At 41.5% G+C, this 24769-nt stretch overlaps 1 protein-coding gene across 3 annotated transcripts in view; it reads right to left on the reverse strand.

Moving 5' to 3' along the window:
* Window positions 1-210: 210 nt before the first annotated feature.
* The window catches only part of LOC126267362 (dynein regulatory complex subunit 4-like), a 103788-nt gene continuing 79229 nt past the window's right edge, over window positions 211-24769 (reverse strand). The window contains exons 10-11 of one of the 3 annotated variants that reach the window (XM_049972500.1): window positions 8517-8726; window positions 211-511 (exon numbers count right to left, since the gene is read on the reverse strand). In XM_049972500.1, coding sequence (XP_049828457.1) covers window positions 326-511; window positions 8517-8726 — 396 coding nt within the window. In that variant the 3' untranslated portion in view covers window positions 211-325. The remainder of the gene's footprint in view (window positions 512-8516; window positions 8727-24769) is intronic. The other 2 variants (XM_049972503.1, XM_049972502.1) reach the window with 2 other exon arrangements.

Below are 24769 nucleotides of genomic sequence, written 5' to 3' on the forward strand. Positions count from 1 at the left end.
GGCCAGCACAGGGAATACGCGGAAATCAAAGGCCTGCCTCCTATGATGAGAGGATTAGAGAGTTGGAACTCCGCTACGACAGATATCTAAGTTTGAGCGGTGACTGTGTAGAGAAGCAACTTGAAGGTGTAGTTACAAGTAAACCATCTTTGATTTTTACTGTGGTTTCCATTTCGTAACCGATCATCGGTTTAAAAAAATTCACTCGTATTTTTAATGAAGAAGCAGTAACTGAAACTGATAACAGTTATTTATTCATGTTGCATAGGTTAACGAGAGGTAAGGTAAACAGAGATAGGCTCCATAGAGGGAGAGCGTCTCCACGTCAGGCGGCGACCTGGTGACGCTGGCGGGTGGCGCGCAGCGGCGTGAAGCCCAGCTCCTCCGTCGGGATGCCGTACTTGCGCAGTTTGCCCTCGTATGTCTCCAGCAAGTCATCGTGTGCCTTGCACACCCGCGACAGCTCGTACTGCAGGTCTTGGATCTTAGTGTTCTTCCGCTTCAGCAGCTCCTGCACAAAGACACCACTTCATTATATAAAAAGTGGGACAGCACAATTACTGCTCACTCGTCAACAAATGTATCAGAACTCGCTGGTATGTTGGACGGACAGTGCTCTGCCCCTATGGCAAATGAAAGAGTTGAGAGTGGCGCCTGACTAGGATGCCGCCAGAACTTATACTGGCCATACATGAGTGCAAATGTGCAAGGTGAGGAATGACGGATGTGTAGAACTGAGATAGCAACGAAACAGCGATCCATCGGAAATATAGAGTTTTCTTGATTTAACACTGAGCATTCATAATTATATTTATTAAATACTATTTTCGGTATTGATTATTAGTTCTCACTTTTTCTTATACATCTTAGCCAAGTTAATTTAACAAAACGAAGATTACTATCACACTGATGTAAGGTAGTGTTAAGTTCATATCTTCTCTACTCGGGCTATCGTCAATTATTTTACTGCCCAAATACCGAAGCTCGTGTACTACAATTAGTGTATCATCCAATAATACCTGATTTAATTCGACCAAATTACATTATCAGTACCCTTGTTTTACTTGTATACTTCTCAAAATATTATCATTCCCGTTTAAGCAAACTTTCAAGTCATTTGCAGTCTCTGCTAGAATTACAATATCATTAGCAAGCACCAATGTATTTATTTCTTCTCTGTGAACTTTAACACCCTTCCCAATTTTCTTCTTGCTTTTCTTTGCTACTTACTCAATGTACGGATTGTATAACATTGGGTACAGGCAACAACCCTGCCTCACTCTTTTATCAAATACTGCTTCCCTTTCAAGTTCTCAGCTGTTATAACTGCACTCTAATTCTGTAAAAGTTGTAAATAACGTTTCACTCCCTGTACTTTATACCAGCTAGCTTTAGAATTTCAAGGAGTGTATTCTAATCAACATTATCAAAAGCTCCCTCTAAGTCGACAAATGCTATAAACGTACATTTGCCTTCCTTCAACCCCCCTTCTAAGATAAGTCTTAGTATTTCCCTGTGTTCCTGCAATTCTTTGGGATCCAAAATGATCTTCCCCAAGTTGGCTTTTAATCGGGTTTCCATTCTTCTGTACATAATTCGTCACAATGTTTTAACGATGATTTATTAAACTGACAGTTCACTACTATCCTCTTCTGTCAGCATGTGTATTCTTTAAACTTCGAATTATTACATTCCTACTGAAGTGTGAGGGTGTGTCGTCTGTTCATATATCTTGCTCGCCAGGTAGAATAGTTTCATCATGGCTGGCTCTCCCGGGGACCTCAGTAATTCTGATGGCCAGTCGTCTACTGCAGGCGCCTTGTATCGACTTAATCTGGTGGTGGGTAACAAACACGCTACAAGGACTAGGGCCGGAGCTGAGAATTGTAGTCGGTTGCAAATTGCAGCTCCTTAACGCACAATCCTGATAATCAGCACTGCGTCACGGAAATGAGCACGGCTTAGATAACTGTTCGCAGCGCTGTATCAAAACTACACTACTGGCCATTGAAATTGCTACACCACGAAGATGACGTGCTACAGACGCCAAATTTAACCGACAGGAAGTAGATGCTGTGATATGCAAATGTTTAGCTTTCCAGAGCATTCACACAAGGTTGGCGCCGGTGGCGACACCTACAACGTGCTGACATGTGGAAAGTTTCCAGCCGATTTCTCATACACAAACAGCAGTTGACCGGCGTTGCCTAGTGAAACGTTGATGTGATGCCTCGTGTAAGGAGGAGAAATGCATACCATCACGTTTCCGACTACGATAAAGGTCGGACTGTAGCCTATCGCGATTGCGGTTTATCGTATTAGCAGAATATGGAATCGGTGGGTTCAGGAGGGTAATACGGAACGCGATGCTGGATCCCAACAGCCTCGTATCACTAGCAGTCGAGATGACAGGCATCTTATCCGCATGGCTGTAACGGATCGTGCAGCCACGTCTCGATCCCTGAGTCAACAGATGGGGTCGTTTGCAAGACTACAACCATCTGCACGAACAGTTCGACGACGTTTGCAGCAGCATGGACTTTCAGCTCGGAGACCATGGCTACGGTTACCCTTGACGCTGCATCACAGACAGGAGCGCCTGCGATGGTGTACTCAACCACGAACCTGGGTGCACGAATGGCGAAACGTCATTTTTTCGGATGAATCCAGGTTCTGTTTACAGCATCATGACGGTCGCATCCGTGTTTGGCGACATCGCGGTGAACGCATATTAGAAGCGTGTATTCGTCAACGCCGTACTGGCGTATCACCTGGTGTGATGGTATGGGGTGCCATTGGTTACACGTCTCGGTCACATCTTGTTCGCACTGACAGCACTTTGAACAGAGCACGTTACATTTCAGATGTGTTACGGCCCGTGGCTCTACCCTTCATTCAGTCCTTGCGAAACCCTACATTTCAGCAGGATAATGCACGACCGCATGTTGCAGGTCCTGTACGGGTCTTTCTGGATACAGAAAATGTTCGGCTGTTGCCCTGGCCAGCACATTCTCCAGATCTCTCGCCAATTGAAAACGTCTGGTCAATGGTGGCCGAGCAAATGGCTCGTCACAATACGCCAGTCACAACTCCTGATGAACTGTGGAATCGTGTTGAAGCTGCATGGGCAGCTGCACCTGTACACGTCATCCAAGCTCTGTTTGACTCAATGTCCAGACGTATCAAAGCCGTTATTATGGCCAGAAGTGGTTGTTCTGGATACTGATTTCGCAGGATCTATGCACTCAAATTGCGAGAAAATGTAATCAGATGTCAGTTCTAGTATAATATATTTGTCCAACGAATACCCGTTTATCCTCTGCATTTCTTCTCGGTGTAGCAATTTTAATGGCCAGTAGCTTATATTGGGCGCCCAAATATTGCACTGAGCAATTTACGAACTTCCCAGAGCAGCTGTCCCAATAGGCAAACAAATTCATGTGCCCGTACTTTACACTTATGCTGCTGTGGTACCCACCTGCGGGAATCTCATAGGAGGTTGAAGGTGGATATGGACATGCCTGTGCATTTTACCCGCGAGCAGGTACTGAACAAATGGTGCATTATTCTGTCGTGTTTTACGTCGAGAAATGTGTAGTGCTGCGACCCGACATCGAAATTATGCCAAAAACATCGCAGACGTAAGTGCAAACCAGACACAATTCCTCTAACTAAAAACTACACTTTAATGTTTTTTGCTAGCCTCAGTTTTTAGATCTAGAAATAAAAAAATAATAAGTATATTTTATTCCAGATGATAGTTTAAATATATAAAATAAAATGCTTACGGAAAAATACGCATTTTAATAGTTAAAATGACGGATTTCAAACACCTCTAATAATTGCAAGGCAAACAGGCACACCGTGGCTACACAAATGAAGAATTTAATCTCCTTTAAGTCTTTGCAGCTGGCAGAGCATTTATAAGATGTAGCAGGTGGCTAGTCTTCCTGCTGCGTCTCGTACATTAACAAATTTTCAAAACAGACAGCCATTTCAGAAATTTAGGGTAATTCTGTTAACTATTCTTCTGAACCACAAAATTACAAATACTTTGGGATTTTCCACAACAGTGTCTCCATGGTCTTTTCTGCGGCACAAATTATTAATAATACATAATTACTGATGGATTCATTAAGACCCGCAGCATTGAGACGCGATGGTATCTCGTCTACAGAGCAATATTTTTGAGTGCCATCTCAACTCAAACTGCCATGCCTCGACTGCCTATTCAGTGGGCGAACTGCATCGAAGCCAGTGATTGCTCGGAAAAGTTTGCAAATTCTCGGCTGCCTCCAAATGACAATCCGAACAGTAATTCTTTCATAGTTTTATAAGTTCATCACTTTTTTATCATATACACAATGACAAGTCTCTTAATTTAAGATTTCCCCTTTCTCCATGTAATTTTTAATAATAATGTTCGTTCATAAATTATTATTAACAAATTTCACGACCACATTCGTCACAGCATACAGGGTGAAGAAAAACAACCTGATAATAATGTCAGAGTAGGTTTGGGGGCTTAAAATTATAATCAATACGCGATGAATGCGCGAAAGTTTGTCCATTGAATATTTTTTCCCAACTAATACCTATAATAATAAAGAACGGAGCTACTACTTAAATCAGCAGAAAATAACAATTTCAGTTGAACTGCCAAAGCAAGGAAACCTTAAAATTCCCACCCATGGCTGGTTACGTTAGTTGTGACTTTTTGAGATGTTTGCTGGGTTAAGCTTGATTATTAAATCAAGTACGCGGAAACAACGGCAGTGGAGCACAACGGCAACAGCACAACACAGCTGCACTATCTAGTTAATCGGAGATAACAGCACTGCTGGACACATCCAGACACGTTCGCTTACCGAACAGATTTCAGTACGCTCGGCGCTTTTTCGCTGTCATTTTACGAAAGTAGCTCCACAACTGATCATTTCAGACCTACGTTGATCTGGTAAATTTTACTCGACTAGACGTCCTGCTCTGATTTTATTAGCTGTTAGTTTTTCTCCATGCTGTACTGAGCCCTCCTCTCACGACACCTTGAAATCCCAGTTACTTTTTCCTTTCTTGTCGATCACCTTCATGTCACAAATGGTTCAAATGGCTCTTAGCACTATGGGACTTAACATCTGGGGTCATCAGTTCCCTAGAACGTAGAACTTCTTAAACCTAACTAACCTAAGGACATCTCACATATTCATGGCCGAGGCAGGATTCGAACCTATGACCGTAGCAGTCGCGCGGTTCCGGACTGAAGCGCCTAGAACCGCTCGGCCACCGAGGCCGGCTCTGAGGTGACAGGTGATTCCAAATGTCTCTTCCCATTCTAGCTCTCTCTCTTAGCCCGTACGAAACTGCTTCTCCAGCTAAATTTATTGTGCAAAACGTCAAAAATGGAATCCTGAACGAAGACGAAAAACCAGAAATATATCTTCCATGTTATTTCTTTCCTTTTTACTGTCAGACTAGACTGTATTCAAGATAATTTGACAGTTACACGCTGGTGTCGAATTAGCAGCCATACGCGAAACTTTTTGGTTCGCGAACACAACACGAGGGGCACTTGTGGTAAATGCAGATATGTGGCTCGAAGAGGAAGTGACAAAAAAAATTAATATTGTTGTTCAATGTCATAAATAACACGTGTTTGTTTGTGTAATCTTATGTAATAACAATTATAGGAAATTAAACTGCATCGTCAAGATGTGGTTCGTTCACTTCCTCACCAGATTACTTGTCAGACACACAATACAACCAAAAATAACTGTCGTCTTGGATAACAGATAACAAGAATCAAAATTAAACTCATAAATGTATATCACCAAAACCATAGTCTTCTGACAAAGTAATCATAATGAAACAGTTCCCCTCCAGCCTGAAAACTAACTCCCATGAAGTCCACACGCGTTGGAGTACCTATATACTTTTCTGAACTAATGCAAATTTACAGTACATCCTTTGGTGCATTTCAGTGGGCTCTGCTTGTACACAACATTTTTCAAATGGCCCAATCAAATTTTAGGTCTGCATACTGTGGGAGCAATGTCATAGGTTCAACACCACGAATCCAGTTACGGTCAAAAGTAATCCCAGTTTGGTGTGTCACTTGTTTGTTTCTGCACATATACTCACAAACATTTGTGTGAATTGTCGTCATCGGGAGATATCAAGGACAGTCCAAATCGACTACCACGACAGATACACAAATATATCATCAAAGACAATTCAGCATACGTAAAACTCAACGAAACGGACAACTGCAGTAAAAGTCTGGCCGTAGCTATCTCACACAACGTGGCTTCGGCATACAGCGGTATCAGCGGTTGTGGGGCAAAACGCTGTCTACTCGAATCGACTTCGATATACCTGTAGTTACTCCGGCGGTTAGTGTGTTCATTTTATCGTCGCTGGCCGCAGAAAATAGGAAACTTTTAACAGTCAACTGGACGTTTTCCAACTCTTCCGGTAATCTTAAATAGTCTGCGCCAGATAGCTGGGCTCGTAATTTAATGTCGCGCCAGGTATTCATTGAAAATTCTACTTGATGGTTTAGTTCCGCTGTGAAATAGGAGTTTACATTCAACCAGATATGAGCATTATGTGTATTGAAAACACAGTCGCGTTTGACAGTTGCTTCATTAGTGAATAACCAGGAATGAATAATTATTAATGCATAACTATAGTATCCATCTGCCAGAGACAATGCGCTTTTGACAGTCCAGAGATAGATATTTTTGAACAAGCTGAGCACGATACGGATGGTACCGAGTATCCTCAAGAGTAAGCCGAACAAAAAAACTTCGACTTCACTATAGTATTTTATATGTTTTTAGCACTCGTCTGTGGATCTTCATCTGCCAAACGTAGCACATCCCTTCTTTCCTCACATTAAGTCTGTCAGGCATCCCTCCGTTATGTAGTATCGCGGATCCCGTCTCTCTGAAGCATCTCTCGACAGGAAAAAAGTGTATTTGCTTTCAGGAACTTCCTACTTAGGAACCTTTCTGTCGAGAAGACGCGCTGCTTCGTCGTTGCACTCTGCCAAATCGCACATGAGGTCTATGTTTATGCTCTCCTAGTTTCATAATTCCTGCATAATGAGCTTGCTTCATGATTCTCAGCAAAGATTATTATGCTTGCCACACCATTTTTCTACAGAATAGCACGAGCGAAGCTCATATACAGGGAAAAGTATGCGAAATTCTCTCAACGTTGTTAATCAAGCCCGGACCAAGTGCCCAGTTTCTTAAATAACAATCTTTGCTTGGTTAACGACGGCAACTTTTAGTGTCTTTTGCGACCAGTGAGATCTGTTTAGACAAAGTAGCACCATGAAATCTTTATCATGTGATCATTTTACGTATGCATAAGCTGCTTTCATACTCTTACGACTTTACGTTTCTGTGTTATAGAAAAGGAGTTAGGCTTGTAGCTCCGTAAATATTGGTCGCATGAATAAGGTACATAAGATACCTAGCTTTCAGACTCATTTCAGCATTATCTGTGAGTCCTTAGATGTTCTGTGAAAGTACAAAAGTCACGCTGTGTTAAGGAACAAAGTCACAAAAAACGAATTTCGAGACGACTTGTAGTAGAGGATCTACCATGTAATGCATCAATACAAGAAACAGAGGTCATAAGAAGACTAGAGTGTATGTATAGCGTTGAGAGAGGTACAAGATGTAGAGCCCATGCAGGATACGATGGCCAAAGCGCAGTGACCAATTTCCGTCCAAAGCAATGGGCGAGTTCATTCGTTTGTTCGGAAGAGGAGACTGACAGTGTCAAACCTTTCGGCCAGTCGGCAATGACAGATTTGAGGAGCACGACCTGCAATCTTTCCCAAACGATTTTACAGAAAAGTATTCGGTAAATAGCTTATAATTTACTTATTGCTTTATATGTCAGGTTCATGATGGCATGCTCATCATTTCATTAATGGTCATAGTTATTGTGATATTTAGGGGGAAGTAAGATACTACGTGAAATTCGAAAAGAGATACTGAATCGAACTGGAGAGAAAAAAAAATTATGGAACAACTTAACTAAAAGAAGGGATCGGTTGGTAGTGCACATCTTGTAGCATCAATGAATCGTCTCTTAGGTAATGAAGGAAAAGTATATGGGTGAGGGGGAAGTGGTGGAGGTGGGAGTGGAGGGAACTCGTAGTGAGAGACAAAAGTCATTTTTTTTAACTACAGTAAACAGGTTCCAATGTATGTAGGTTGTAATAGGTAAGCGGAGATAAAGACGCATGATCAAATCGATCTTCTGACTGGAGAACAAACCACAATAATGAAAACCTCATTCTGTAGCAGAGTGGGCGTTGGAACAGCTTGCTGGACTGCTTTCGTCGGAAATGTTTTACTTCTTTAAATACATTTTCAATCTGATATTGCCTCTCTCCCATTTTTCGAAATATTGGTACAGCACTGGCTGTGGGGGAGGCTCCAGTTCTGATATGGGCCACAGTTCAAATTTTTGATGATAGATATGTAACGTCAGCTCACCTCGAATTTCTTGTTGATGGCGCCGACAGTGGTAGGATCCAGATTTGCAGCTGACAGAATCTCGCCTAACTCAGCTTCCTTCTGCTCCAGCATGCCAGTAATCGCCGACAATTTCTTCTCCAGTAAAACATTCTTTAAGCCAGTTTTCTGTTGCAGTTCCATTATCGCAGTGACGAAGCGATGGTGTATTTCATCTCTTTCGTGTTGCAGCTGTCGTAAAAACAATAAGCAAAAATGGTTAAATGTTGGGCAATATACTGAATATTTTATAATTTCGCAATGAGATATAATGTATGTTGGTTTGTTTACTGGTGTAACTGCCAAGAATGGTAGGTAAAGCTGTAAAAATCCAATACTGATCAGTTTTGGAGAAAACATTTAAATTTCGAGGTGCACAAAAATGAGGAAAACAATGCCAAGGAAATTATTGTTGCTACTTACTAGTATTTGAAAGGAAATCAACACAGTACCTTCAGCTCACAGATGTATTCACAGCGTCCATTACAGTTTCAGTCTACAGAGGGCAGCACAGTATACAATTCTGAATACAACACCAACAGATGCCATAAGTGTCTCTTATTCCCCAACATCCTCCCTACCCTGGTCTATCTCGAGAGGGATGAGCAGCTGCACTGGTCGACAGATCTTTGTGCCATCCGGTTGCCAGAGAATGATGCGTCTTATTTTGTCATCTTTTTGTCATTTCAGCTGGGCTGCACCTCTTCCACCACTGCTTTCTTCCACAAGAACCATGGTGGCAGGTCCTCGAACTCTCATTGTTCTTCTTGAGGGATATCCTTCCACCTTATGGTAGCGTCCTAGCAGGAGGAGGTATTCATTTTACCACCTGCGCCAAATGTCCTCGTTGACCTTTTGTCTTAGTCAGAACTGCATGGCAAAATCCACTCCAGCTGCTGGTTCTGGTGCACATGGAATGGTTACTAGTTTTCCACTATTTAGAAAGTGAGTTGGTGCCAATGCTGTATCCCTCGCTCCTTGAGTGAAGGGTCTTGAGTTTATCTTCTAGTCCTATAAAAATGATGTTCTAGCTCTCTTCACCAACTTGAGAGCGATCCAGCACCTCCCTCCAGCAACGTGTGATGGAGCCTATCATGCATTCCCACCAACCTCCCCAACAAGCTGCCTGTGGGGGTATGTAGTTCCAGGTGAGTCCATGGTGGCACAGTGGTACCATGTCAGCAAGCTGGACATTTTGAAGAGCTCAGACAGTTCAGTGTTGGTTGTATGGAATACTGTAGCATTGTCTGAGTATACAGTGCGTGACAAGCTTCTACATCCTGCAAAGCATTGCATGGCCGTTATAAATGTATCGGTGACAATATCAATGTGAATTGCATACGTTGTGGCATATATGAACAAGACCATGTATTACTTCTTGAGGTGATGACAAATTTTAACATATAATCATCCAGAAAAATCAGTTCCAGTTACTTCAAATGGTCTTGCAGGTTGAACTCTGCTTAGTGGCTATGGAGCTTCCATTTCTTCCTATCAATGACTGTGGATTGTCTAGCACAGGGCAGGCAAAAGTGGAGAACTCTCTGAACAGATTATTGTCCTCAAAAAATCTAAAATGCTTCGCCTAGTTCTTGTAGTATGATGCATACTCTGAGATGGTGCAGCCTTACATGCATGTGTTCGCTGAGAAGTTCTGTGAACTGATGACTTCCGTCCAGAATAATTGGATGTTTCTCTGAATTGGACATTGCAGTGCATTGTAACGTGCCATTGAGCCAAATCGCATCATCCAACAGAAAAGGACTGTATCGAGCTATTCTTGATGCTCCGGGTTCTCCCTTACACAATGCTGAGAATTTGGTAGTGAATAGCTCCTCTTGAACACTGATCCAATATGTTCAGGCATTGTGTAATTCCAAAGCTCTCAAACTATCAGTGTCTCTAAACTTGTACTTTGTACTCTCAATAAATTGAAATACAAGGGCAGTTATGTGAAGTATTCGCCAGTAGGAACTAAATTTTGAATGTTGGGAGGGGTTCGGTAATGGTAATCACAGTGACATTTGTACAGATTTTGGCTTCTGGCATTAATTTAGGTGGGGCCAGATGTTCAGTGACCATGCCTGCGTCTTCTGAAAACCATGGTGGACAACACGTCAAGTGCTAGTAACATGTCTGCCTCCAGTCCCCATGTGATATGATCTGCAGTATTTTGACCTCCAGGACGATTCCTCGATTCGCTCGGTGCAGTGTACGCCAGTATTTCTCTCACCCAAACGCAAATGAAGGTTTTCCATTTGTTTGGATAAATTCGTATCCACTCCGAGCTGACTTATTGCCATCAAATCCTGTTTCCTGGAAAAAGTAGCAAAGGCGTCATGTGCCAACCAATGTGGCAAGCAATTAAAACCTAGATAAGATTACTTTCTTGGTCGGTATCAAGATATTCTTGCTGCAAAAAATATGTGCTGCGTAACCAACTTCAGTGGCTGTCCATATTTACAGAACAGCAGCTGTGACTCTTTCTGATGCATCGCAGAACACATGCACTTCTGCAGAACCACTTTTGTCTGTCACACCTGTCCCCTGGTAATGTGCAACAATGACAAGTAATCAAGCTTTGAGACACAAGAGTGCCAACTACATGCAATATCTGAGGGCAAAACGTCCTGTTATGCAAGACATCTCAGCCACATGTCTTGGAAGATGACTTCAGCAATGACCCCAAAGGGTGTTAACAGACCAAAAGTGTCACAGAATTCAGCAGCTGCTCGAATAACATTTCTCTTGGTTGCCAGTTTGTCTTTCATATCTCCTGCTACCCTCTAGTAGTCAGTGGAATGGAGTTATTTTCTGTATTCGAATTGATTCTCAGATTTATGTTTTGGTCTTGGTTCTGAGACTCTTGTCATGCAATATTGCCTTCAGGTCCTTCAAATTAGTTGCCCATTTGGAAAGTGGATGACTTATTTGCTGGACGAGTATAATTCGTTCCTGGTAGACAGTTGCTGTGTCCTCACTGTCTATCTCACTAACTACAGAATCGTCTGTGAAAATGTAATTGTCAATTAGTGCTGACACTCATGGATATTTGTCACTATTTAGTGCTACTAGCTTCCTTAAGCAGCTGACAAAAGACATGGCCTTGGTGCAAGTCCAAATGGTAAATATTTGAAATGATATGTTATCACATTGCCTGTCATAGTATAGACACCGTTCTCAGTTTGTTCAACAAGATACCAAAAGCACCCATTGAGATCTCTGTCTCGTTCATTCAAGACCTATCGTAAAAAGGCTTGGTCCACGTCACAGACTATCCCCATCGGAAGTCTGCACAATTTTAACAAGGTAGCAAGTAAGTCTGGCAGTAAATCTGGTCCTGTTTTGAGAGTGTCATTCAAAGATGGAGAGTCTGGTTCATGTGATAATACACTGAACACAATCACATATTTGATGCTTCCACTGCTACATTTCTTCACAATGTGGTGTGGCAGGTAAAACAGACAACTGTGTAGTCCTCAGGTGCAACTTCTGCCTGACACCTCCTTCTGTATTTGACATGCTCCTGTGATAAATGAGCTTCAGTATTTCATTCCCTCGCAACTTATTTTGTAAGGAACACAGACATGCTTCAGCAGTAGTGTGGTTGTTGGAGAAAAATACATCCTCTCCATCAAGACCATGTCTCCTGCATCTTCTGGTACTGACGGCAGATGTGAGAACTGTTGTTGGTTTCAAAAGCTTCAACTGATACATGGGTGTTGGTAGAATAACCCATAATATCGAAATTAACCTTCCTCCTTGACAGGTATGATTTGGAGGATGGGTCAAATGCCATTATCTCCAGAGTTGTGGTTGCAGTGACATTAAGTTGATAAGTGAATGATGTATAAAACTTGACTGACTCCCTGTGTCTAAGATGGCATTTGTCAATTTGTTCCTAGTGGCTGGTTCTTTGATACTGACAAGAGCAATTTGTAAGTATGAGAAACTGGAGGTCATCGTTTTAATCTTGTTTTCTGTCATCAGGTTGCTATTGCAGATGGAAATGTGGTGCTCACCCTTACATTTTGCACAGGATGCATTCCCCTGTTTAAAGCACTGAGCTTAGTTGTGGCCACGTCTAAGGCAAAAGAAATAACTGTTTTTTTTCTTCAGAGCGATTATTCTAGTCTATAAGTTTGCTCCCTTTCTTGTTAACTTCCACATGAAAGGCTGATGCTGAGTGAACATAATTCTCTTGTGTGACAGAATCTACACATATTCTGCACGTGGTGAAGGCTCCCTCCACCTCATCATTGAGAAACTCCATGGGTTGTGAGAGATTCCCTTCTTCGGTGTTTTGCCTTCGTGGATAAGACAGTTTCTGCAAATTTCTTCCAGGAATGCATGTAAAAGTTTGGGGACAAGCACTCTCCCATAAGAATTCACATCCTCTCCTAGTGCTCTTCATGCTTGAATCTGCTTATGGCACTACGTATAGGTGGTGTTGAGAGGCTCTGGACTGCTGGAAGTAAAAGAATTAAGGTTTTCCAAGAAATCGATGTGGCTTTGTTTAATCCTGTTCTCATCCCAATCTTGGATTTCAGAATTTGCTTTGTTTGCTCATATGTGTCAGTTGTAACAGTAATCCCATCGACCAAATCTTTGGGTTCTCCATATGAATATTCACAGAGGACTAAGTGCTTATTCACAGGCGACAACATTGAATTTTCACCTAAGGAAGCTGTGAACTGCTCCCAGAATCGTGTTCATGCTTCTATGTCACCTGAGAAGGGATTCAGTACGACAGGAGGCAACTTGATGTCCACATAGGCGTGCTGGCATGCTGCTGAGGGTGGAAAATGCATATCAGTTGTATTTCTATCCCCTGAATGTGCTCCTCCTAAAGTACCTTTCACCATTTAGATGGTGCATTGGCATTTGTCAGTGTAGTTTTCACAAGCTTCACTGTTGACCTCATATTCCGTGTCATCCAGCATATCCTGTATCGAGTCACTAAGTGTGACCAGCTCTTCTAAGGTTTTCTGAAAGCGCACTTGACAGTGTCCAGAAGTGGTGTAGAAACATCGAACGCATTTATCTGGCTTACAAAATGAGTGATGTTAGAATGTAAAATGGTCCACTTGCGTCACAGTTAGGGCAGAAGAGCGTCTGTGTAAGTCGCCCCATAATGGGATATCCACTATCGCTAAAAGATGGCATTGCTGTGCAGTATTCACCGACTGCAACCCTTAGAAGTGCTCGTTCTTGCTAAGAGATGGCGCTGCAGTCTACCAATACTTTAGAAGTCCTCTTTGTAATGTGTAAATATTACGCCAAATGCACAATATAGCCTTACCATCATCAAGCACGCACCAGGTAACACGATATACAAACGGAAACAGTCAGTAATGTCCATGTGCATGTAGCACAGCAATGCCGCGATTTATCTGTGTGTACTGAACGTGGCGGCCGTGATCGTATTTTGAGATTTAAGCTGCTCAAAATCATCTCTGACGGCACTGAATCCTCTTGTATGTGTAGAAGCATTTAATCTCTTCATATGTTCCCGGTTCTTAGCACTAAAGTGTTGCTTCTTGCTTGTATTTTAAGGAATTCGGCACAGTACCTTCAGCTCACAGATTTATTCGCAGCGCCCATTACAGTTTCAGTCACAACTATATGCGCATGCACTAGAGGGCTTCACAGTCTACAGGTTTGTGTACATCAGCAACTCGTGGCATAAGAATCTCTTTATCACTCAACAAGTGTTCAGCGGATTACTGCTGAATCATCGTGGAATTTTGAAGGATATGTCTACATCAAAGAACATTTCAACGACTTTAAAGTAATTATAGACGAAGTCACCTACATGCGTAAATAAACCAGAATTTAGGCCACCTGAGGGGAGAGGAGCGACGCAGGGGAATATGCCCTGTCTTTCTCTCGCACATCTGGCTATCCATCTCCATGCTCTTTGATCTGCCAAAGCAGAACTGACTTATGGTAATAAGGGTCGTCAATCCTTTCTGGTGTTGTAACAGCCATACCCAAACTCACTGATGAACCAGAATTAGTATAATCACTCATTTTAAATTGTTGTAGTCGACGTCTTCAGTCCAAAGATTGGTTTCATGCAGCTCTCCACGCTACTCTATCCTGTACAAGCCACTTCATTTCTAAATAATTACTGCAACCTACGTCCTTCTGATTCTGCTTACTGCATTCATTCTTAGTCTCCCTCTACGATTTTGACCTCACATGCCTCCCTTGATACCACAGAATGTGCCCTACCAACCAATCCCTTCTTCTAGTCAGGTTGTGCCACAAATTTCTTCTCTCCCCAGTTCTGTTTGGACCTACTCATTAGTTATATATCTACCCATATAATCTGCAGCATTTGTCTGTAGCACCACATTTCAAAAGCCGCTGTTCTGTTCTTGTATAAGCTGTCCATCCTCCATGTTTCACTTCCATAGATGGGTACACTCCAAATACCTTCAGAAAATACTTCCTAAAGCTTAAGCCTATATTCGGTATTAACAAATTTCTCTTCTTCAGAAACAATGTTCTTCCCATTGAAATTCTAAGTTTTAAACCCTCTCTGCTTTAGCCCTCAACAGTTATTTTGCTGTCCAAATATCAAAACATACATAATACTTTTAATGTCTCGTTTCCTAATCTAATTTCTTCAGCATCACTTGATTTAATTCGACTACATTCTATTGTCCTTGTTTTGCTTTTGTTAATGTTCAACATATATCCTCCTTTCAAGACACTGTCTATTCTATTCAACGGCTCTTCCAAGTCCTTGCTGTCTCTGACAGAATTGCAGTGTGATCGGCAAACCTCAAATTTTTTATTTCTTCACCACAAACCTATTCCAAATTTTCTTTCGTTTCCTACACTGCTTGCTCAGTGTACAGATTGAATAACATCAGGGACAGGCTACAGCCCTGTCTCACTCTGTTCTCAATCAGTACTTCCCACTGATGATCCTCTAACTTATAACTGCTGTCTGGTCTTTGTACAGTTGTAAATAGCCTTCCATTCCCTGTCCACTGTGGAGACAAAAGTCATAGAAGACCTCCTAACATCATGTCAGACCTCCTCCTGCCTGGCGTAGTGCAGCAGTTGGACATGGCATGGACTCAACAGGTCGTTGCAGGTTCCCTACAGAAATACTGAGCCATGCTGTCTCAATAGTCCTTCATTACGGTGAAAGTGTTTGCTGACGCAGGATTTTGTGCATTTTATGCCTCATAAATATCTGATGGTGTTCCTATTGGGTGATTTGGGAAGTCAAATCATTCACTTGAATTGTCCAGAATGTTCTTCAAACCAATCACGAACAACTGTGGCCCAGTGAGATCGATCACTGCCATCCAATGATTCCATCATTGTTCAGAAACATGCAGTTCATGAATGGCTGCTAATGTTCTCATTTGGTCGTTGGACAAGAGCACCCAGTCTTTTCCGTATGAACACAGCTCATGCCATTTAGATGCCAACATCAGCTTGCACAGTGCCTTGTTGACAACTTGGGTCCTTGGCTTCATGCAGTGTCCACTACACTTGAACTCTAGCATCACTTCTTACCAACTGAAATTGGAACTCATCCGACCAGGCTATAATTTTCCAGGAGTCTAGGTCCAACCAATATAGTCATGACCCCAGGAGAGGCACTGCAAGGGAGGTCATGCTGTTAACAAAGGCACTCACGTTGGTTGACTGCTACCATAGCCCATTAACGATAAATTTCGCCATACTGTCCTAATGGATATGTCCATCATATGTCCCACATTGAATATGTGGTTATATCCCGCAATATTGCTTGTCTGTTAGCACTAACAGCTCTATGCAAACGCCACTGCTATTGGTTGTTAAGTGAAGACCGTTGACCACTGCATTGTTCATGGTGAGAGGTTATGTCTGAAATCCATATTTCGGCACACTCTTGACACTGTATGGTAGATCTCGGAATACTGAATTTCCTAATGATTTGTGAAATACGATGTCCCATGCGCCTTGCTCCAACTACCATTCTACATTCAAAGTCTGTTAATTTCTACAGTGCAGTCATAATCACATTGGAAACCTTTCCACATAAATCATCTGAATACAAGTGACTCCTCTGCCAATGCACTGTCCTTTTACACCTTGCATACGTGATACTACTGTCACCTGTATACGTTCACATCGCTATCACATGACTTTTGTCACCTCAGCATATTTTACTCTTGCTACCTTCAGTATTTCAAAGAGAGTACTCCTGTCCACATTGTCAAAAACTTTCTCTAAGTCTACAAACGCTGTAAATGTAGGTTTTCTATTCCTTGCTCTATCTTCTAAGAGAAGTCGTTGGGTCAGTACTGCCTTGTGTGTTCCTGTGTTTATCCAGAATCCAAACTTGCCTTCCCTGAGGTCAGCTTCTACCAGTTTTCCATTCTTCTGTAAGGAATTCGAGTCAATATTTTGCAACCATGACTTATTAAACTTATATTTTGATAATATATACACCTGCCACTATCTGTTTTTTTCGAAACTGGAATTACGGCATTCTTCTCGATATCTGAGAGTATTTCGCCTGTTTCGTACATCCTGCACCCGAGATGGAATAGTTTTGCTATGACCGGTTCTCTAAAGGCTATCAGTAGTTCTGAAAGAAAATCGTCTGCCCCAGGGTCTTGTTTCAACTTGGTTTTTGAGTGCTCTGTCAAAATTTTTTCACAGCATCATATTCCAATCTCATCTGCATCCACATCCTCTTCCCTTTCTATAATGCTGCCTTCAAGTTTGTCTCCCGTGTATAGACTCTCTATATATTCCTTCTGTCTTTCAGCTTCCCCTTCTTTCCTTAGCATCGGTTTTCCAGCTGAGCTGTTGATACTTATACAGCTGCTTCTCTTTTCTCCAAAAGCGTCTTTAATTTTCCTGTGGTGGTATCTATCCACCCCTTAGTGAAATATTATTAGAATTCTTACATTTGCCCTCACTCCATTTCAGCCTAGCCATTTTGCATTTCCTGTCAATATCGTTTTAGACGTTTTTATCACCTTTTGCCTGCTTCATTTGCTGCTTTTCTATATTTTCTCCTCTCGTGAGTTAAATTCAGCATCTCCCACAATATCCAAGGATTTCTATTAGGCCTTGTTTTCTTTTCCTATCTGTTCGTCTGCTGCTCTCACTATCTCATTGCTCAAAGCTACCCATTCGTCTTCCACAATATGCCTTTCCCCTGTTTCAGCCAGTTGTTGTCTAATGCTCCCTTCGAAACTCGCTCATTCTTTCAATTTATCTAAGTCCCACCTCCTTAATTTTCTACCTTTTTGAAACTGTCTCGTTCTTTCAACTTATCCAGGTCCCACTCCCTAATTTCCTATCTTTCTGTAATTTCTTCGTTTTTAATCTACAGTTCATAACCAATACACTGTAGTAAGAGTCCACACTGGCACCTGAAAATCTCTTACAATTTATCATCTTGTTTCAAAATCTCTGTCTTGCCATTATACACACATCAAAAAAAGTTTTGCATCACCTCAGTTCCGAGAGTTCCGGAATTGGAATAGAGATCAACATAAACATCATTTCCGCCATTTTTACTGCTCATGAAAACCACTCATTGCATTTTGTATCACCATACAGCGAGACCTTCAGAGGTAGTGGTCCAGTTTGCTGTAACACGCCAATACCTCTAATACCCAATAGCACTTCCTCTTGCATTGATGCATGCCTATATTCGTTGTGACATACTATCCACAAGATTGCCCCATTCCTCAATGGCGATTCAGAGTAGATCCCTCAGAATGGTTGGTGGGTCACGTCGACTATAAACAGCCCTTTTCAATCTATCCCAGGCATTTTCGATAGGGTTCATGTCTAATAGGCGCTGCTCATACATGGTTGTTTACATCTTTGAGCGGGTTTAGTGACATTTCTGAACAGTCAAAGGGACTGTGTCTGTGATACAATATCCATAGTCAACGTATATATTCAGGAGTTCTGAGAACTGGAGTGGTGCAAAACTTTTTTGATGTGTGTATAATCAATCTGAAACATTCTGGTTTCTCCAGGTCTCTTCCACGTACACGGCTTTGTTTTATGATTCTTAAGCCAATTGTTGGCGATGATTACATTGTGTCCTTGGTCAGAGATGAATATAACTCTGTACACGTACACAACATTGGCAGGTATCTGAATGATTAGATTTGCAAATCTCTATGACAGGTACAAAAACTGCCAGAGTGAATTAATGTTATACATGTGTGGTATCTGTTCTTTCAGAGATGTTGAAAAGAATAGACACCTTTTTGATCCTACAAAAACTATGAATCAAAACACAAAGGAATTAAAGACTTCAGCTGCCAGTGGGAACTGATTTATATCAATGGTGCAAGCTGAAAACTTGTGCTGGGCCAGAATTCAAACTCAGGTCTCCTGCTCAATGGGCACGTACGCTGACCACTACGCCATCCAGGCACAGTGGTCATCGCAACTGCACAGGTACCCTAGCAGGGGCACTACATCAATTGTGTGGTGTAATTTGAGAATTTGGATTTGACAGCAGGTGTGCTAGCATAGTTCATGCAGTTGGAGTGACCAATGTGTCCAGATGGTGTAGTGGTCAGTGCATCTACCTAGTAAGGAGACCCGGCTTCCAATCCTGATCTGGTACAAATTTTCAGCTTGCCCCACTGATACAAATCAATGACTACTAGCAGCCAAAATCTTTAATTGCTTTGGGTTTTGTATAATTGTTGATCATATTTAGAGTTGTTACACGCTCTGGTAAGGTACAAAAGGTGAACAGTATCAGATGTTGAGTGATGACTGTGGACGATACAGAGATGTTGTATACTCCTGTGAGACAGGGTTATCAGCATTTGACAGAGTTTGAAGGAGGCCTCATTGTGGACAGCTTGCGGATGTGAGGGCAGGAATACTCATTGTCATGGTTCCAGTTGACCACATCTGACCACCACAAGGACAGATATCAATATCATGCTCCAAGCACATCTGTTCCTTCCATCTGAGTGAAAGTAAAGACTCCATGCAACATTTGGTGTCATTCTGCATCACTGGTCAGGGACTAGCAGCAGGCAAACTACGGAATTACCATCCAATGCACACGTACCTGTTCACACACCAACACAAATATTTGTGCCTGGAGCAGTGTCTTGACTGGGAAGCATGGACTGCTGATAAATGACATCACATTATGCTCAGCTAGGAATCATTCTACATCTACATCTACATTTATAATCCGCAAGCCACCCAACGGTGTGTGGCACTTCAGTGGATCACCACCATTGGCAAATATGTTGACAATATGGGGAGGGTCCCGTCTCTCCCCTTTTTGGCCCTGACAAAATTTGATTTTGGATATGTATTTCCCAAGTAAATTGCTACTGTCAGATGTATTTAACAGTAACATTCCACTGAATTTTAAGTTTAAGACATTAATGCTAAATTTTAATATATTTTTAGCACTTCCACCCTTATGTCAGCTTGGTTCAATCAACATATTACAAATGTGATTTGCATTCATAAAAACCAGCATTCTATAATGCATTTCCATTTTTACTGCCATGCACAGACTCATGCAGAAAATTGGTCTTCAGTTTCAATTAACAAAATGTAAAATTTTAATTGGAGTTAATAGACATGTCATTATTATGTGTGGTTCAGTTGATACTTACAATTATGTCTTTAACTTCTCTGTTATAAGAAACCTGCCTCAACTGAAGAGGGCAATGTAAGGTTGTAAGTTCTGAGGGGGGATATAGGGGAAGGGGATGGGGATGGGGAGAAACTTAATGCACAATATGTGGTAAACTTCTTGCCTCAGTGTATTCATCTGAAATAATTTGATGCTGGCAACATTAGCATCACCAGTCTGACACATTTTTAACCAATATCTGTGTCAACATGTTTTTTTTTTTTTTTTTTTTTTTTTTTTTTTTTTTTTTTTTTTTTTTATTGCATTCTTTCAGCTGCAGTGATATGTTAAATAATAATTACTCGTTGTCTGATTTTCAGTTTATTGATGACATAACATCATAAAATCCTCAAAATGTCAAGAGCCACCTTAGTTGATTCAGTAAATCACAATAATTCTACTATGGAAACAAGCAGTAGGGTGTTAAAGACTTTCCCATCGTGTGGATGGAATTTTATCTTAACAACAGAAAACAAAGGGTCAGGTTAACAATTGATACAAGAAGAATAAGACTAAATTTGGAGTAATGTAACATTACATATGCAAGGTTTGTTGGTTGGCCCACACTCAATTTTACTAGCACTTTGGAGGTCTCTTCAGAAATGTGGTACTTGCCAGTCACAGCAGTATGCTAATAAAAAGTCCAGTTACAGCCAGAAGACTGATGGAAGAAGCTTACAGCTGGTACACAGCATACAGTTTAACTCTTAAACTTACGAAGACCTATATTAAGCAGCTTTACACAAATCAAAAAGTAGAGATCAATGAGCAGGCACTGGATGAGGATCCATGTGTAAAGTCCCTAAGAATCCAGCTGAATTAAACACTGAGCTGACACCAGCACATGAACAAGTTCAGTTTTGCCTGCTTTGCATAAAAATGTCCCTCAGTGTACTGGCATGCAGGTGGGATTGTTTACGTCCTTTCACTCAGTACAGCAATATGGTATAATCTCTTAGATGCTGTACCTGTTGTTGTTTGTTGTTGTCTTCAGTCTGATGACTGGTTTGCTGCAGCTCTCAATGCTACTCTATCCTGTGCAAGCCTCTCCAAGTAACTTCTGCAACCTACATCCTTCTGAATCTGCTTACTGTATTCATCTCTTGGTCTCCCTTTAATTTTTACCCCCCCCTCCCCCACACTTCCCTCCAGTACTAAACTGGTCATCCCTTGATGACACAGAATGTGTTCTACCAACCAATGCCTTGTTCTAGTCAGGTTGTGCCACAAATTTCTTTTCTCCTCAATTCTCTTTAGCCCTTCTCATTAGTTCACCTACCCATCTCATTTTCAGCACTCATCTGCAGCACTACATTTCAATAGCTTCTACTCTCTTCTTAGCTAAACTGTGTATCATCAATGTACCACTTCCATATGTGGCTACAGTCCATACAAATCTGAGATCTGTTCAAAAAATTCTGGAATTCTGTCCACGAAATTTTTCTACACTACCTTTTATTTTCTGTACATGGTCTCCTTCGAAATACTCTCCTCCACAATAGATAGATGGCTCCCAACACTGTTTCCACTTCCAGGAGCAGTCTTAGTACACCTCTTGCTGGATTGCATGAAGCATCATCTATGAATTTTCTTTTGTCTCATCTATTGTTGCAAATCTTCCACCTTTCAATGTAGTTTTAAACTTTGGAAATAAAAAATAAAAAAATCCACAGCGGCCAAGTCTGGTGTGTACAGAGGATGAGACAGCACAATGATTTCGTTTTCTGTGTAATAGTCATGCGCCAACAGGGATGAATGTGCGGATACACTATCATGATGCAAAAGCCGTGAGATGTCTCACAACTTTCAGGCTGGTTCCTTCTCACATTTTCCTGCAGGCATCGCAACACATTCATATAGAACCATTAATTAACGGTTTGTCCCTAAGGCAGGAATTCATAATGAACTCATCCTTCAAAGTCAAAAAAAACTATCAGCCTGGATTTGATATTTGACTTGATCTAATGAACTATTTTTGGTCTTGGTGAAACTTTCCCGACCCACTGTGAAGATTGAACTTTAATCTCAATATCATAACTGTAGACCCACGTCTATTCACCAGTTATGGTTCTCTTAAGGAACATCTCATTCTCATTTGTGCAATGCAATAGATCTTCACAGACTGTGAGGTGAAAGCCTTTCTGGTCTCGACTCATGAGCCATGGTGGCAACATGATGCATTCCAAGATGCTGTGTTGGATTTTGTGACATGGTTCAACTGAAACGTTACATTCTTCTGCAATCACTCCAAAAGTCAGTCTTCGATTGGCACAAACAATTTTGTTGACAATTCCTGACATGAATGCTGTTTGTAGATGTCAAGGGGCACCCTGAACAAGGGTCATCTTTAACTTCCGTCAGGCAATTTTTAAACCATGTGAACCATTCATAACACTAAGTATGGCTTCATCACTGCAGGCTTTCTGCATTGTTTGGCGTGTCTCTGTAAAGGTTTTCTCGATCTTCACACAAAATTTACTGCAGACACATTGCTCCTCTAACCTGTCATCTAGAAATTCGCAAACTGTGTGACACAATGTTCTACTCAATACAACACTGAAAAATAACTATCAGACACACAACAATGAAACTTCCAGCAGCTACACATTAAACACAGGTGTGTGCAGGGATGCCAACTGCATTTCACTGCAAAATACCATTGGTGCCAAATTACGAATTTTTTGGAATTTTTTGAAAAGACCTTGTACTTTCAGCAAGGGCTTCCTGATGCTTAAATCTATACTTGATGTTAACAAATTTGTCTTCTTCAGAAACGCTTTTCTTGTCACTGCCAGTCTGTATTTAATATCTTCTCTATTTCAACCATTATCAGTTATTTTGCTGCCCAAATAACAAAACTCATCTACTACTTTAAGAGTCTCATTTTCTAATCTGATTTCTTCAGCATCATCTGATTTAATTTGACTACATTCCATTGTCCTTGATTTTCTGTTGTTGATATTCATCTCATATCCTCCTTTCAAGACATTGTCTATTATGTTCATCCGCTCTTCCAAGTCGTTTGCTGTCTCCAACAGAATTAAAATGTCATTGGTAAACCTTGAAGGTTTTATTTCTTCTTTGGACTTTAATTCCTACTCCAAATTTTTCTTTTGTTTCCATTACTGCTTGCTCAATGAACATATTAAATAACATTGGGGACATGCTACAACGATGTCTCACTCCCTAATCAACCACTACTTCCGTTTCATGCCCTTCCATTCTTACAATTGCCATCTGGTTTCCATACAGATAACACCTGTGGAGTGGTGTACTCAGTTTCTATGTCCACCATCTCTGCCAGCTTGCTCAAGTTTGCCTTTCTATCACTGCAAGCAGTATGTAATACATCTCCGGTAAGCAAGACATCCATATGGACCATAGCAGCAGGTCTGAGACATCTTGTCCAGCCAAGTCAGCAGGTGTCACAGAAACAGTGACTGTTTCCACTGCCAATTTCCTCCCTGGGTAATAATTGCCCTAAGCTTTGCGTCTGAGAGAGGGAAAGCCACCTTTTAGCAAACTGTACTTTCCAAAGGAAGGAAAATTTGTGATAATGTTATTAACCTCACTAACAGCTGTCTGTTACTGCAACAACAAGTGCATATTTGGTCATACATATATTTGGTGGAGTCTCATATTCAACCAGAGTCATGAAATTGCTTTTACCATATGTGAACCACAGTGATGGATAATCTGTCCAAGGGCTGGTGCTTCAAGTGCCATACATATCACTTGCACTGATCGGTGGCAGAATGAGAAACATCCCCCAGACTATGGCTAAGCCATGTCTCCGCAATATCCTTTCTTTCAGGAGTGCTAGTTTTGCAAGGTTTGCAGGAGAGCTTCTGTAAAGTTTGGAAGGTAGGAGGCAAGGTACTGGCAGAAGTAAAGCTCTGAGGACGGGGCGTGAGTCGTGCTTGGGTAGCTCAGTTGGTAGAGCACTTGCCCACGAAAGGCCAAGGTCCCGAGTTCGAGTCTCGGTCTGGCACACAGTTTTACTCTGCCAGGAAGTTTCATATCAGCGCACACTCCACTGCGAGTGAAAATCTCATTCTGGACACAATATCCTGTCGCAGAGCATCCTTTACAACATGCCAGTCAGGACCTCAGTGCCTGTTTCACCACAGGCGCCATCTGGAGTCATCCCCCAGACACCAGTTTCTCAGAATTTTGTTGGTGGGAACTAGTGCTACAACATTTCCTTGGTTGTCACCACTCACCTGGCCTTAATTTATGTTAATTTCTTCCATTTTGGCATTTATTCACAGCAACTATTCTTTTCTTCACTCCGTTTTAGTTTTCTATATCTTTCATTGTCTTAACCGTCTATTTTTCACCACCCCCTTCCACCTCTGTTATGTACAATGCACTTAGCTTTTCACAATTATTAACTCATGCGAAGTTTAAGCAGTCAACTTTGTTTTGCATATAGCCTTGTCTTCCAATTTTATGCCCGCAGGTTCTCAAATTTCACCCAGTGCAGTCTCCAGCAATCAGTCTTTCCTTCTCATTCCATGTGCTGTGTCTCGCCTGACCTGTAGTTCTGGGTGACTTTCACAAAATCTACCCC

Source organism: Schistocerca gregaria, chromosome 4, assembly GCF_023897955.1.
Source record: "Schistocerca gregaria isolate iqSchGreg1 chromosome 4, iqSchGreg1.2, whole genome shotgun sequence".
Lineage (NCBI taxonomy): Eukaryota > Metazoa > Arthropoda > Insecta > Orthoptera > Acrididae > Schistocerca > Schistocerca gregaria.